Here is a 15,509-nt window from a genome sequence, read left to right as displayed (position 1 = left end):
ATTAATGTTTTCCAAAATGATGAAGCGTTGAGAAAAACTGAAATATATAATTAAATGTTGGTATTTTGTTACACATGTAACATCCATAAGGTCAGTTGGAGAATTCTTCATAGCTCCTAAATTCCCCGTTCGTAACTGATAATACACTACAAAGGATAGAAAGAAAAAAATTAAACCAAAGTTAAATCAACGTGTCAAACTGTGAGGCAAAACATTTTTTTCGTAGCTTAAGATGCACAAACATACCACAAACTACAACAAAAAACAAGAAAACTTCTACAGAGCAAAACACATTTTCTGTATAACGAGCCTTATAACTATCAGCATATTAGCTGCATTTTAAAAAAATATTTCGAAAGGAAGTACTTGCAATCCTTTTCTCCAAGTTGCATGGCATTAATCAAGTCATTAACATAGTTTTGGTGGTCGTGTGGATTGCAAGTGAGTTCACTTAGCACCAAAACCTCTTTCCTTTACTGTCCCTTTGAATAAATGATGTTTAACCTGAGTTTAGCCCAAGAGAAAATTGTAGAAAACAAACGTGATATACAAACAGAACCAAGCAGGGTGAAATTAAAGGGGAAACAAAAAGAGGAAAACTAATTTCTTGGCAAACATTTGGTCTAATGCAACTTTTAACACAAACAGGGGAAGTGAAACGAGAAGACAAATGTAAATCTTCTTCTCTACCCTTCCAGGACTATATTATGAGGTGCTCCATCCAGATACACCACCATCTCCTCTCCAGCTTGTTGCTCTCCCTGCTGCACCTCCTCCTCCCCCGCCCCGGCGTCTCCATACACCCCCTCCTCCACCTGTAACGTGCAGTTGTCTAGCTCAGTCACAATGTAGTGGGTGCCCTCGTCATTGACGATGACCTGGGTGAGGCCTTCCTTCATCATCTGGGACGCGGCGAGCTGCAGCACCTCCTGCATCTCCTCCTGGCCGGCCTCCTGGATGACCTGCACCTCCTCCTGCTCCTGTTTCACCTCCGTCTGCGCTTGACTCTGCACGGCCTCAGCTATCTCCGGGGTCAACACTTCATGGACGACAGCTGCCTCTGCGTGGATTTCCTCCTGATGACCCATTTCGCTGACGGCGCTGAGCAGAGCGTCCAGAGCAGTGGACGACTCGGAAACCATGTGACTTTGTCCTGTGGCGGCTGCGACCGCCACCCCTCCTCTGGCCACCGCCCGCAGCTCTTTCCTGGCCTCCCCCGACTCCAGAACCACGTACTGGGTGCTGCCTCGGGCCAGGTGGGCCCCTGCGGACGCCACTTCCCTGCCTGAGGCTATCACTTGTCCGTCTTCGGTGATGTGCAGCACCTCGGCCACCTGTCCGGCCATGGCCAGCGTCTGCAGGGTGGCGGCGGCCGACTCCTCCAGGGCCTGGTCGATGGCCACATCCCCGTCACCGTAGCCCTGGATGATGATGACCTGCTGGACCGGCTCCTCGTGACCGGACGCCTCAGATGTGCCCTTCTTGTTCACCGGGGAATCGACAAACTCTGCTTCCACAAATGTAGCGCCCTGGCCTTTCAGACGACACTCAAACGACTTGGACACAATACCTGGAGGACACAGAGACACAGTTCACATCATTTTATGGATATTTCATGTTTATTAAAAGTCTCTAATAAGTAAATAGAAGTGAGCTTCAATTGCGTAACTTCCAAACTTTAAAATCAACCTTAAAACTGAAAACAACAGTACCACTGAACTTCTTGTCATCACAGCGTGCAAGAATACAAAAAGAAGACAGAGCTGCTGTAACAACAGACAGAAGGGATTTATTGAGTCCAATCACGGCATAAAAAAAGGAATTTAATTCAGTGGCAAGATGGACAGGATCACATGGAAAACCTACGAAATGGCAATTAGTGCCCATACCACACATGGCAATGCATATTCAACTTTCTCTTTATGTTCTCTGCAACCACAACTGTTGAACTCACGATGTGAAAGCATCCATCCCTTTGAGGAAAAGGGTGAAGTTCACATAAAAGGTGATTTACCACTTCACATATTTGTGTCACTTACAGCATGACAGGAGGCAGAATATGGAGATATTCGTCTGGCAGAAGAATGTGGTGAGGTACGGCTGGTGCTAATTGAGCCACAATGTGCCCTCTCAGATCACAGGTTGCCATGGCGTTTCCAAGGTGATAGGAACAGTGTTAGAAATGCCATTGTTTAAACAGCGCCTGGCTCAGACACTTGTAGGCTAATCTATGCAGAAAAATGGGAGTTTGAGACAGTGAAAAGAGGGGACTCTGTTCTCGCCTGAGCGCAGATGAACTTATTGTACAGTAATTGAAAAAGACGCTGCACATTTTATTTTCTCTAGAAGGGGATTTGACTCTGATTTGCAATGTTTTAGTTACACCTGTAGGTTTGCACTTGAAAGTTTGGGGATTCTATAACCCTCTCTGAGGCTTGTGAAACCCTTTCAAATTCAAAAAAAATGCTCTTCAAAACTCCAACTTTTCAGGAAATAACAAAACAGCTTTGTTTTTGTTTTGTTTTTGCTTAGTTCTTGAATAGTTGACATTTCGGAGGTGCAAGGTTTACACCCAGGGGTGGCGACGAGATCACAGAGATCTCACAGTACATACAGGAACAAATTCATCAATCACTGAAATTCCTATCTTCCCCTGACATTTAATGTCCTGCACTCACAAGCTTGACAATGTGATCAGAAAGTCTGAGTTGTGTTACAAACAGTGTGTGACCCAGCTGTGCCCTGTCCTCCTCCAGTGTAAACAGGTCTGCAGATGTGTTAGCTTTAAATCTCACTCTCACTGGACAAGTAGGCAGTGACCACAAGTTCTTTGGAGACTTTTAATCCTGCACACTTGAACAGTGCATTTTACAAAGATGTACATTAAGGAAACAGAGAGCACTGCTATGAACTGTGAATGACAGAAAAGCAGATTCTAGTGTGAAGAAGCACATCTATTGTTCTAATGGGAGCAAACAGTTAAAGATGTTGAAAGCAGCTGCTATTTTCAAGTAAGAACTCAATTTCAAAGCATTAAAGGTACTAATAAACCAACAAAATATAGCGTTCTGGTCTTTTCTGGCAACACATCCATCCATTGATGCAGATTTTTGTTTTATTGGTCAGCCATAGATGACTGCTTATGTAACATTACCTGGCCAAATAAAAAGCTGCACACTAATATTTTGTTGCTGCTTTAACTTTAAATATGGCACTCGTTCGCTGTGGCATTGTTTCAGTAAGCTACTGCGATGTCACAGCATTTATTTCTGTCCAGAATTGAATTAATTTTCTACCAAGATCTTATATTGATGATAGGAGAGTCAGACCACTGAGCCAAGTCTTCTCCAGAACATCCCAAAGATTTTCAATGGGGCTGAGGTCTGGACTCTGTGGAGGTCAATCCATGTGTGAAAATGACGTCTCATGCTCCCTGATCCACTCATTCACAATGTGAGCCCCATGAATCCTGGCATTGTCATCTTGGAACATGTCCATGCCATCAGTGAAGAAAAACTCCACTGATGTAAAGACCTGGTCATTCAGTATATTCAGGTAGTCAGCTGACCTCATTCTTTGGGAACATAACGTTGCTGAACCTGACCAACCCCAGATCATAACTCTAACCCCCACAGGCTGGTAGGCACTAGCCATGATGAGTTCATCACTTCATCTGCCTCTTCTTACTCTGATGTGCCCGTCACTTTGGAACAGGATAAATCTGGACTCATCAGACCACATGACTGACCACATTTGTTCCTAAGATGATGGTTCTCCACTATCCTTCAGGTTTAATGATGCGTTGGACAGTTTTTAACCTGATTTTAGTAGTTTCAGGAATCTCCTTAGTTGTTTCTTTGCTTGATGCAGCCCAATAATTTGACCTTTCTGAAACAGATTAACATCTTTTCCATGACCACAGGATATGTCTTCTGACCTGGTTGTTTAAGAAATGAGAAGCTCCTCCCTGCATCAGCCAGGGTTTAATAAGTTGCTGCAGCTGAATCGTATTAATCACTGCAGTAATTATCCAATGGAAGGCTCTTACCTATTTGCTTAGTTAAATCGAAGTGGCAACTTTTTTTTTGGCCAGGCAGTGTATGTGACTTATGTCCAACACTGTCAAGCACTCATGTTCACACTTTAACATGCAGCATGAACCCTAAAAATCACCATGAACTGGCAATATCCTAAAAGTGAGAAGATGAGAATTTCAAGTACACAAAGTTAGTTATTTTAATCAACCCACACATATATCCACACCTTTATACACTTGCCTGCACGTGTCAGGCTTTTTAAGGGAGCATCTAAGAGGGAAACAACTCTGGACTTGTTGATTTATGTAGAAACATTAAAGTTAGCCAGTATTTTCTGTAGCTGAGTCAGAATGGTCTGAACAAATGACAGTAATTCTGAACAACAAAGAAAGACTTTAGGTCAGCCTGCTGCATTTGCTGGTCTGCCTTTTCTCTCTGCTCTTGTATTATGATGATCTGTCTTTCTCTGTGTACCCACTGCACATCTTATACATACTATCCTGCATATACATAGCCTTATATATGCAGAGCAAGATAACAATATGCATTTGTTTAAGGGCAAAATACCAAGAACCATATTGTGGTGCCGCAGTACACAAGCAACAAGTCTGTGTAGTAAATATCAAGTCAGACTCTACTATTTGTATCTCAAGTGACAAGCAGCGTAGTTAGTGTGTGGAGGGAGTCAGCACTGTCGAAGGCAGCCAGAAGAAGTTGGCATTTTGAGCAGCAGAGGTTACCTATTTACATAGAGCCACAGGGCCGATGCTAACTGCCTACGCCAAAACGCTGCGAGCCCAGAGGTCGGCTGGAGAGGACAATAACTCAATGGCTTCGCAGTTTTGCCTGCATTATCATAAAACCTGTTTGTAAGAGTGTGTGTGAGTGTGTTTTTAAGAGAGCAAGGGCATATTAGTGCGTGAACTTATGACCACGTGTGTGTGTTCGGCCTAATAAAGCTCGGTTTTGCCAGTTTGTGCCAGATATGTATGTATTTATGTGAATCCCTGAATTCACACATTGTATGCGTATGTTGGCATGTGGGTGGAGGGCTAAGGTCACGCTTTACTGGTGTATATCTGCACAACATGTGTTCCTATATGTATTTGTCTCTGCGTGCGCCTGCTTGTGTGAGTGCCTCCGAGTGTGTGCTGTAGTGCTGTGGGGGTGGTAAGGCTACGCGTTGCTAGTGTGTGTCACATTAGCCATGAGGTGCTGTCGGCGGGGCCCGGCGGCGGCCCGCTGAGGTTTATGGAGTGTCACTCAGTCGCTGCAGCCGTGAATCAAGTTAATGTTGCAGATCCCATCTCTTCAGTTGTCCTGCGCTCCCGGTGGAAGAACAACATTTGAACAGCGTGATTTGGCCCCGGCGAGAGGCTGATGCCTGTTTAATATGTGTTTTGAGTGTTCTGACTGACTGATTCCTTTAACAGGAAGTAGGAGAGAGGATGAGAGCGATAGAGAGAGAGAGAGAGGCAGCCTGCTTTATTGGCTGTGATCTGAAACAAGATGGAGGCTCCCTGAGAGGAATAAAACAACAGGAGGAAGAAAAGGATGCAGAGACAGGCAGTGATGTCATTTTGATTTCCAAATGACAAAAAGAAGCATCTCAAGTTTTACTGTAAAACTGAATCAGTGACTGATAATAAACTAGTAGAGAGTTCATACAGTATATGTGGGGGGAATTTTACCTTTTATTTCAACTTTAAGGCAAATTTTCTGCAACTCAACCCTGCTGGGGTATGTGTTTGTCAGAAGTTTCCATGTATTTGTCAAGCAAATTTAACGCAAACTTCTGAAATATTGCAAAAAAAGTATACCTGAATGTTGGTTGGTTTTCACAGTGTGCAGGCCAGATATCTATCTATCTATCTATCCATCTATCTATCTGTCTGTCTGTCTGTCTGTCTGTCTGTCTGTCTGTCTGTCTATCTATCTAAGTTTGAGCTGCAGAGTGCACTGACAGATGACAGCTCATTTTACACTACAGACAAAGCTTAAGGTGCAATATCATGAAGAAGTATTATGTCCCAAATTTATGCAAACTGCATGAAACTATACAAACGTAGGCCAGTTGTTTGCCACTAGTTTAGCAACTAAGTAGAAGAAAACACAAATGTTTGGTCATTTACCCAAGGAAAATGGAGGAAAGTCTTCAGGAATATTTTCAATCAGGCTAGTTGTACTCATTCATGTCATCTGCTATTGGTCATGTTTAATGCTGTCTGGAGGCGAAAACAATGAAAGAAGCAGAATCAGCTGATTAGTCATGTCAAGTAAATGTCTGCTACATCAGAATTTCTTTGAAAAAGGTGTTTTCATCTCCTATTATGCGTATTTACGTCGGAAAAGTCCAAACAACCTCAAGCCATTGCAAAAATGTCTTTTTTTCCTTTGAATTCTGTCTTTGCTGTTATTTTTTTCTATTGAAACATTTCAAAATGCACATAAAGTATGTTATGTCAATATCCAAATGACTTCAGTTCCTGTGAGAATTTTGAGGGAAAACAGAAACATGGAGGATTTTGAGGAGAATGAGAAAAGTGGAAGGAAAGCAGAGACGTGTCGGATCAGGAAAATGAAAAATGACAGAGAATGGGTTACGTTTGCAATTAACATAGGCGAATACAACGATTTCAAAATCACAATTGATTTTCAAAATCAGACTCGGTTCGAAGTGACAAAGTGAGGGAAAACAGCCAGTGTCTCCTTAAACTACCTGATTGATTTTTGTGTGTGCTGCTAAGAAACAATAGTAGAATTTACGCTTATTTAATCCCCTTATTTTTTTAAACTCTGCTTATTCTTCACTTTCTTGGTAGCTGTTCAATCAGACAAAAATCTGACGAGAGAGCTGTCTGCACTGCATGGGGAGATAATAGTGCTGAGAGTGAGTCTACCCTCCAAATGGGATAACTTCTAATGAATGAAATGCTACTGCAATTAAACTAAACCCAATTTTGCTGGGGGCTCCTTTGGAACCCCTTTAAGGACCCTTAGGTGATCCCTGGACCGCAGTTTGATAACCATTTGTGCTGTTGCGGTGTGACTTGGTGCCTCACACTAGTTGGCGTGTTAGCATCAGGTCAGTGCGGGAGCCTCCCTGCTCAGTGTACGGTACAGATGCAATTATTGATCAGGGGATCAATGGGCTGGCCGGTGGCGGGGGCCCGGGGCCTCTAAGTGGCATTACTTCAGCGTGGAGAGGCCGCCAGGGGAGCGGTCAGACAGCACTTACCAGCAGTTAGAGAAATTAACCTTAACACCGAGACACCAGCACACACACAATCAATTACACTCGCTGTAACACAGGTCAGCTCGCTGCAAATGTAAGCTTAACTTGCACATGCACATGTAATCAGGCGAGCGCCGACATTTTACTCCTAGTATACTTCTGAGGACATTGCACTGGTTGTAATACTCCAACGTAGGAGTAAATCCTAACTGGTTGTCGAACGTACAGCGGTAAGCAGACTCACACTCATGCAGAGAAAGACAAAGAAATCAACCTGAATAGACACAGCAGCAAGCAAAGTCAATTATACTGTATCAAACTATAACACAAGAGAGGAGAGAGGAAAAAAATATGCTCACCAAATCAATTACAAGGTCAATGGCGGGACCATGAAAAAGCCAGAGCTTATGATCAATTCCACACAAAACCCTTTACAATCCTTTTACCAGCCGATTACCTTCAATTATAGATATGAAGCCAGCGCCTTAAAAACAGCATGATGGAGACCCCTTAAACCTGACACACATACGGCTGTTATTTGTGGGGGGATTTTTACAGATGAGGTGGTGTGTGTGTGTGTGTGTGTGTGTGTGTGTGTGTGTGTCAGAGGCTTTTGAAGGTGACACTGCTAAGTAGATAAAGTGTCACTTCTGGGTGTATCCAGGTCACAAGGAAAGGCCTGCATATGAGGGTGCTGAGTGTGTGTCTGCGTGCACTTGGAGGTGTCTGTATAAGTATGTAAAAGTAAAATTAAATAGTTTTAAACAGTGACATATGAACAAAGCTTTTTTTCCACATGCATGCACTACAAGCACATGCAGCTTCTGTTTATAGATTTAAGTACTGAACTCTACGACTGGGTGTTTTTCTGCTCAGTACTGCAGGATATTAGTGTTTAGTATGTCTTCATATACACCATGAGCTGTGCTGCATGTGAAATGCACATGTTTAATGTGAGTTTACTGTATATACTATTAGGTTTACCTTTGCATACAACGAAATGACAACCATCCGTATGCGTTTATTCACTTCTCTTTCTATGTTTGAGGATCTTCTGTGTTCAGGATGACCTTACCTGCCTCTCTCTCCTCCCCAGTGAGGCCTCAAAGAAAAGCTGCATGCGTTTCCTATGCGTGTATGCGTATGGACGTGCATGTGTGTGTGTGTGTGTCTGAGTGTGTGTGCACAAAGTAGCAGGTCAGCTGAGGTCCAGCTAGTGATGGCTCTACTTTGTCTGGAAGGGACAGCCGCTACTGTCACCTTTACAAACGCCATGAATCAACGCCACGGAGGACAGGCCGGCTGACCAAAAAACAACCAATTATACAGCAGCCAGATTGACACCGGGTGGACAGGGCAGAGAGAGAGATGGAGACACTCTGAACACACCCCAAGGACGAATAAACAGAAGAGAATGAGGGCACAGACTGACGGAGGGCCTTCTGGGCTGCAGCACCGATACGGTGACTCTGATGGCCAATATTAATCCATCAGTGACTTTAGTAGGAAGTTAAAGAAAACACTGAATCTCTTTTCCGCTAAACCGTGACATAACTGAATGTCTGTGTTGTTATTCTCTGCGGTCAAGTGATTTAACACAATGTTTGGTCTAGCATAAGACAGTCACAGCAAAAACTCTCCAGTCCACAGAAGTTGTGTTTTATGTTTTTGGCAGTGAAGCGTTCTGTATAGTTGATAGTCTCTTTACTTTCTTCATTTTTACATTTTTCCCCCGATTGAGAGTTTAGGTCTGGCAGGAAAAGCTCTAAGTCTCAAACACTAGATCATGTGTTTTCTTTCATGTTTTCCTCATTGTCTCTTCACTGTGTCCTGTGTGTAATGGAAGCTAAGAGGATGAATCATACTGTTTGCAAAACCCAGATTGTGGCATCATTTAAAGCCAAAATCTAGACTTTTAGACATTTCTTACCAGGTTGCAAAGAAAACAAGGGCTTAAAGGAAAAAAAAAATACCCTGGAATACAAAACAGTAATAATCACTTTGTTGTTTGCTGGTGTATTATTCCCACACACACCTGAGCAAACAGTGACTTTAGTTGTATTTTCAGAACACACACTAAATGTCAGCTGCAAATGATCAAAGCCATGGCATTTGTGACCCAAGCTGAGCAATTGTACTAGGTGGAAATCCACTATAGAAGAGCTTGAGATGAGTGCTTTATGTTTTAACTGACAACAGTTTCAACAGACAAGATTGCAAAACAGCTAAAAGGCAAACCGTGTAAGAAAATTGTGACTCATTCTCACAAAAGAAAAATCACTGCCTTGCAGCAGAAGTAAACAAAAAAGATGAGAAACATGGTTTTACCAGTAAACTAAGGTGCCCCATTTATTGCAAAATAACAAAATGAGTGGTGCATCACAAATCCCTGATATAATATATGTCAGAATAAAGGTCAAAATGCGGATTTCTCTTATTGGCATACATGTGTTTACTTGCAGTAATATTTTCTTGGATTCTAAATAGGTGCACAAATGTTGAAACAGGAAAGCATAAAAGACGTTGAGGGTCATTTTTAATGAATATCATAACTATCATAACATCCAAAGCTCTCAACAATAAAATATAGCAGTCCAGCAGCTGAGGTGGGAAAGACTCAAGAGGTGAGAAGTGCAAACACACAGACACAGAGATGCACATACACACCTTAGAACTGGTCAGAGGGAACACAGGTCAGTGTCCTGCTCTCAGCTCTTTTTCTGCTGACAGAGGATGACCCAGTGTGAGTCTAATCTGGTCCACACTAACTCTATCTACCTCATGTCCCCCAGGTCTGTGCCCCCAGAGAGAGGGAGGGAGAAAAAAGGACAGACAGAGAATAAGACAGAGCCAAAGAGAGGTGAAAGGTGAAGAGGGAAAAAAAACCCACAATATCTTCGTGGAAAACATCTTGACTGCACCTTTGCCTTTCATCTTTCAAATAGCTGTCTGTCTCTCTGGGTCATTAAATCAGTTTGGTAAATACTAGTTTATTTCACTTGTGAAATTATGAATGGCTGAACTATGAATTGATTTGAAATTGAAATAGAAAAAAATGTAATTAGCAAATAACATATAGCCTGTGTTATGCAGCATGTCTGACCCAGGGTTTAATCAATCAATAGCTTTACAAATTCATGCCATCCTCCCTCTGTGACAGTTGCAGTTTTGATGGTATCTGATGTGGTAATGCTCCGTTATGATTTGAATCTGTTCTAGTGAATATTGAACTCAAGCTTGACTTAAAATAAAAAAAAAAACCTAAATCAGATACAATACCAATCAGAAAAATCGCAATTGTACTTTCCTCAAATTGTTCAGCCTTAATTAGCATCAGTAAATGCACACATTTTTGGGTGCAGACTAGATTTAAAGTGATTAGATTGACACATCTTTAACGGCAATGTCTACCAAGGCTATTTTATTTACTATTTTTATTACTGAAGTACAGCAACACTGATTTCCAGATTTTTCACAATATTATAAAATCCCATGCAGAATACTGCTTATAGAAATGAAAAGAAAATTCAGTCAAAAAATTCAAAGCTTTGCAGAACTGATGAGGGTCACCAACCTCGGGAGCACAAATGGTCTCAGGGTGTAACAATAAATAAGCTAACAATACTGTCAGCTAATGGATGGCCTGGGCAGGCAACTGTCATTAGATAAATCTGCTGTCAAGCTGCACTGACCACTTCCAGGGGGACCAGATAGGGGGGACTTTCTGAAAAGGCTTCACAGTTGGTGCAGGATGCACTCACTTTCCAGGAAAGTCCCTCTCCAAGATCAATGGAGCGCTTTGCATCACAAGGGCAAGTTAGAGCAGCGTCATCTACCACAACACACGGGCTGCTGAGGATTCATCTGGTTGGCTGTGGATAAAAAGAGCAAACGTGTGGGTGGTTGCTGCAGCCGTACAAAGTGAGGCCTGATCAACCTAAGCAGGACTGCCAGTGAGAGGGTGTCTGATTCTGAAAGGCCTGAAACACCTGATGACTGCAGGTTACATCACTGATTATGTGCCCTAGAAAAGCATCAGAAGATGCATCATTTCAACTTTAAAAATGAGTAACCAGATATGACTAATGTATTACTTTTTGTTGGAGTGCCGGTTATTTCCCTGATGCTGTAAATCACAGCTATTTGCGCTCTCCAGATGAAGGTCAGAAATGATCACAGTGTGATGGCCAGATGAGAGTAGGAAAAAAACGAGGAGCAGAATAGAGCGAGGAGGCGTGTAAGAGCCTCATCCAAGAATCCAAGAGGGGAGGTTGACATATGAAACAATAACAAAGATCACAACACTCTTCTCTCCCATATTCCCCCTCCTTCCCTTCTCTCACTCTCCCCATTAGACCTTCTTTCTACATCTCTGTCCTGTTTCCTTCTTCTTCCCCTCTCTCGTCTTTCTCTCAAAAGCTCTGGAGGTGGACCTTTGATTGCTTCTTTAATTAGCAATGTCAGACGGCTCCGTGGATTTACTGGGGATGTCGAACTTCTGCAGATAATTGCATGCCTTTTCCTTTTCTCTCTGTTGCTACATCCCTCCCTCCCTCCATTCATCCCTCCATCCTCCTTTCACTGCCCCCCCACCCCATCTATCCCTCTCACTCACTCTCCCATGATTTAATGATTAATTATGGATGTGAGTTTGAGAATAAAAGCTTTTTCACTAATCAAAATGAAATTTCCCCCCATTCTGGTAATTACAGTGTGAAGATGATGTTGCTGATGTCTTTTTGTTGCCAAGGCCAGGCCTGCTCAGTGATCTGAGGTCCGTCAAGGCGGATGAAATGAATAATCGCAACATAATGACTTGCTTCAGAATTTCTAAAAACTGGGTGGAGAAATGAAGTCACAGTGGTTTTGATTGGACTTGGGGGGAGAAAGGGAATAAACAAAGACGAGAGACAAAGAGACAGAATGCTTTGGAACATCTCAGTGCAGAGGCCTGGAAAGAGAAACAAAAAGAGGCCGAAGTCTTCAAGCTCGACAGCAGCCATCAGTCAAGGACAGAGCATTGCCCGTGTCCACATGATAGCATTTCGGCTGTAACTAATATTTATTTTCTGTACAAAGTGCAAGATAGATTCTAAACCAATTAATCTATTGCTTGGTCTACAAGAGCCAAAAATGAATTTGCAACTATTTTAATAATGAAGTAGTCAATTTTAGCATAATTGCTCAACATTACTCGTGATTGCTTCTAATTTGTGAGGATTTGCCGGTTTTCCTTAAATTATGTGAGAGTAAATTGAATATCTTTGGTATTTAAGAGACCAACAATATAATAATTATCCCCACTTCACACAGCATTGAATGCAACACTATCAAGGCCTTGCAGGAGAGACTGAGAGCATTAAAAAGTCTAGCGGGGTCGTTCCAAGTCCCTATAAACACGTTTACCTTCTGGTGTGGTTAGACAACAGTATTGTGCAAAGTAGTCTGTTTGGAGCATAGTTCCACCTTTACCTGAAGTATGATATTTCCCTGTTTTCCATCTGATCTGATTTTATTGAGCAAAATGTTCATTGAGAAATTCATCGACAGATAAACTGATGATGAAAATAGTCCTTGAATTTAGTCCAGATACTCTTCTACCTATTTAGGCATCTGGTTAAGATTTCTTTGTCACATTAACTACACATTAATGGCAAATAACTGACATCATTAAAAGGGTTTTCTCTTTAGTACAAGTTAACATTGCATGTCCATGAAGTAGAATGAGTAGGGGTTATAATGGGTCAAGTTCCACAAACACTGAATCTTGCGTTTGGTAAAACATCACAGCAGACATCTGAGCTATTTGTGTCAAATCAAGGCGAGTTACTATGACAGATAATCAAGAACAAATTCTAGTACAGTAATACTTTGTTCAAAATAGAATTCAGTTTTCTATAAATTGCCGTCTGGCTTGTGATCATCAGTTGAAATAACGGTTTAGCCACCTTGTTTATTTACCAGAGCGGCGCCGATGCCAGCTAAATCAAACGCCTGGCCATCCATACAGTACATCCGCACAAAATATAGTATGACAAGTCCCTATTGTTCGCCGTTGAGTGACTCACACTTATATACAACACACACTCAGACACACAGGTCTGTTTAGCTTAGTCTCCGATCCTCCCTGCCATATTTACTGGGTATTTACCTAACAGAGGCATGCTGGAGATATTTATCGTCCTGATGGCACTATATATAGGGCTGAGGAGCTCGGTGAGAGGAGAGGCAGGCGCAGTGGGAGGTTGCTTCTCTAATCTCCATCTCCAGGCTGACAGGCCTGAGAAGGCCCTAATGAATGGCTCTTTTCATCTACACGCCTGTGTGTATGTGACAGTATAAATATTTAGCAATATTGGAGTCAGCTCGTGATTTTACACAGATGGAGTGATTGATGGCTCAGCCCCCTGACGCATGCCAAAGACCATCCTGGAGATGTTATATAAACCACCACAGCCTCTCTCTCCCTCCATCATCATCTCCATCGCTCTCTTGCTCTATCTTTCACACTGCCTCCTCTGCTCTCCGCCTCCTTCCCAGCTTGTCTTCTCACTGTCGATCCGCCCTCTGTGGCTCTGCCAATTTGCTTCACTGTTGAATTTCTATCATACAGTGTGCTGTCTCTATGGATGTAAGACAGGCTAAATCAGAGGAAAACAACCTGACAGGGAGGAAACTCTGAGGAGACTGGCATCGTAATGTTGTGGTACAAACCAGTTTAGTGTTTTAAACCTATTAAAAAATCTTTTTCATTAAATTGAACGCCGACAGCTTCTTATGTAGGATCTTATTTAGCTTAATAAAGTGCTTGAAAAGTTTGTGTGACAACTTTAGATGTTTATTTTATTATAAATCCATTAAAATTATGTTTATGAACGCTGTTGCGCTGCTCCTGTAACTTAGTATGTACATTGTGGGTTAAACTGAACTTCTGGGCAAGAGCTGTTATACATTCCCACATCAGCATGCTCATACAGTACATATGTATGCACGTGCACACAGGAATACAGGCACACAGCGCTGTCATCTGTGACAGAGAGAAACCAGACGGAAGCCACTTGTTTGAGCAACACACACACATTCTGCTGTCAATATGCTGCTGGAGCTCTCTATGCTGAAATAGTGTGTGTGTGTTTAAGGGTGTCGGTTCAGCTCATGGTTGTTCTTCACTAAGCTTGTGAGGACATTTTGGCTTTTATGAACAATTTGGCTGCTTGTCTGACTTTAGGGTCAACAGTTAAAAAGGTAATCGGTATAGTTGCTACGTTAAAGTTACAAGGTTAAGACTAAATCTCCAAGGAACTAAAGAATCTATTGCATTTGAGTGTGTGTGTGTGTGTGTGTGTGTGTGTGTGTGTGTGTGCCTTAGTGTATATGTTTGTGTGTTTTCTGCGCAGACCTTCTGCATAGCCTCTGCATAGCCAATTAAACTAAAACACAAGAACAAAATCCCTGAACAAATATATGAGGACTTTAAGGGGGGATGTTGAAGATGTATTAACCTTGTAATTGCCTGTGTAAAATATGCTCCCCTGGTAATGAAATTTCCTGCTTTAATTTGAAAAAATTGGGGAAATATCTCCCCCCCTTTTTTTACCGTGTGTTTTCTCATTTAATTGCATTTAAAACTTCAATCTCCAACACCCCCACTGCCTCTACGTGGGGAAGGACCAACGCTGGATCGCCACATCTATTAATCTTACTGTCCTTTATCGGAATTAGCATTCAAATGTGATCGGTTCCACTGCGCCTTCGCCACCGCTTGTAATTCCAACAAAATCCACTCCTATGCAATAACTACAGTGCCCTTCAAGACCACTACCACCTCCCCCTTGCTTTGAAAGGTATTGATTTTTATTTGTTCTGTAATGAGAACAATTAGTCTTTTTCCTGCCCTCCTTCATCTATCACCTCCAAGTTCCTGTGGCTCTGCCACCCAGACGGCCTCTGTCTTTAAACCCAGCTGGAGGTCCGTTGGCTGGGCAGAGGACACCGCTGTACCCCCTCTGCATAGGAAACACAATTACAAAGAGAGGAAACAAAGGACATTTTGCTCTTTCCACTTGATTGCAGCCTATAACTAAACATGAAGTAAAGACAGCCAGTCTGGGTTTTCTGAAGCTCAATACATGGCTTCTGTCAGGATTTGACTGACAGGGGCTTTGGGAGGTTGATGCTGATACTTAAAAAAATATTAATATTTGTGCAAGTTCATTTTCTTTGATTATAACCAACAG

The 15,509-nt window shown here is 42.3% G+C and overlaps 1 protein-coding gene across 1 annotated transcript in view; it reads right to left on the bottom strand.

Annotated features, from left to right (window-relative positions):
- Positions 1-15,509, bottom strand: part of znf407 (zinc finger protein 407) — a 150,994-nt gene that overhangs the window by 45 nt on the left and 135,440 nt on the right. The window contains exon 10 of the mRNA XM_023276849.3: positions 1-1,570. This exon is cut by the window's left edge and continues 45 nt beyond it. Within this exon, the coding sequence (XP_023132617.2) occupies positions 687-1,570 (884 nt within the window). The 3' untranslated portion in view covers positions 1-686. The remainder of the gene's footprint in view (positions 1,571-15,509) is intronic.

The sequence above is a fragment of the Amphiprion ocellaris genome, chromosome 9 (genome assembly GCF_022539595.1).
Source record: "Amphiprion ocellaris isolate individual 3 ecotype Okinawa chromosome 9, ASM2253959v1, whole genome shotgun sequence".
Lineage (NCBI taxonomy): Eukaryota > Metazoa > Chordata > Actinopteri > Pomacentridae > Amphiprion > Amphiprion ocellaris.
The sequence above is the reverse complement of the archived record's forward strand: the minus strand, read 5'-3'. Positions and strand labels throughout refer to the sequence as shown.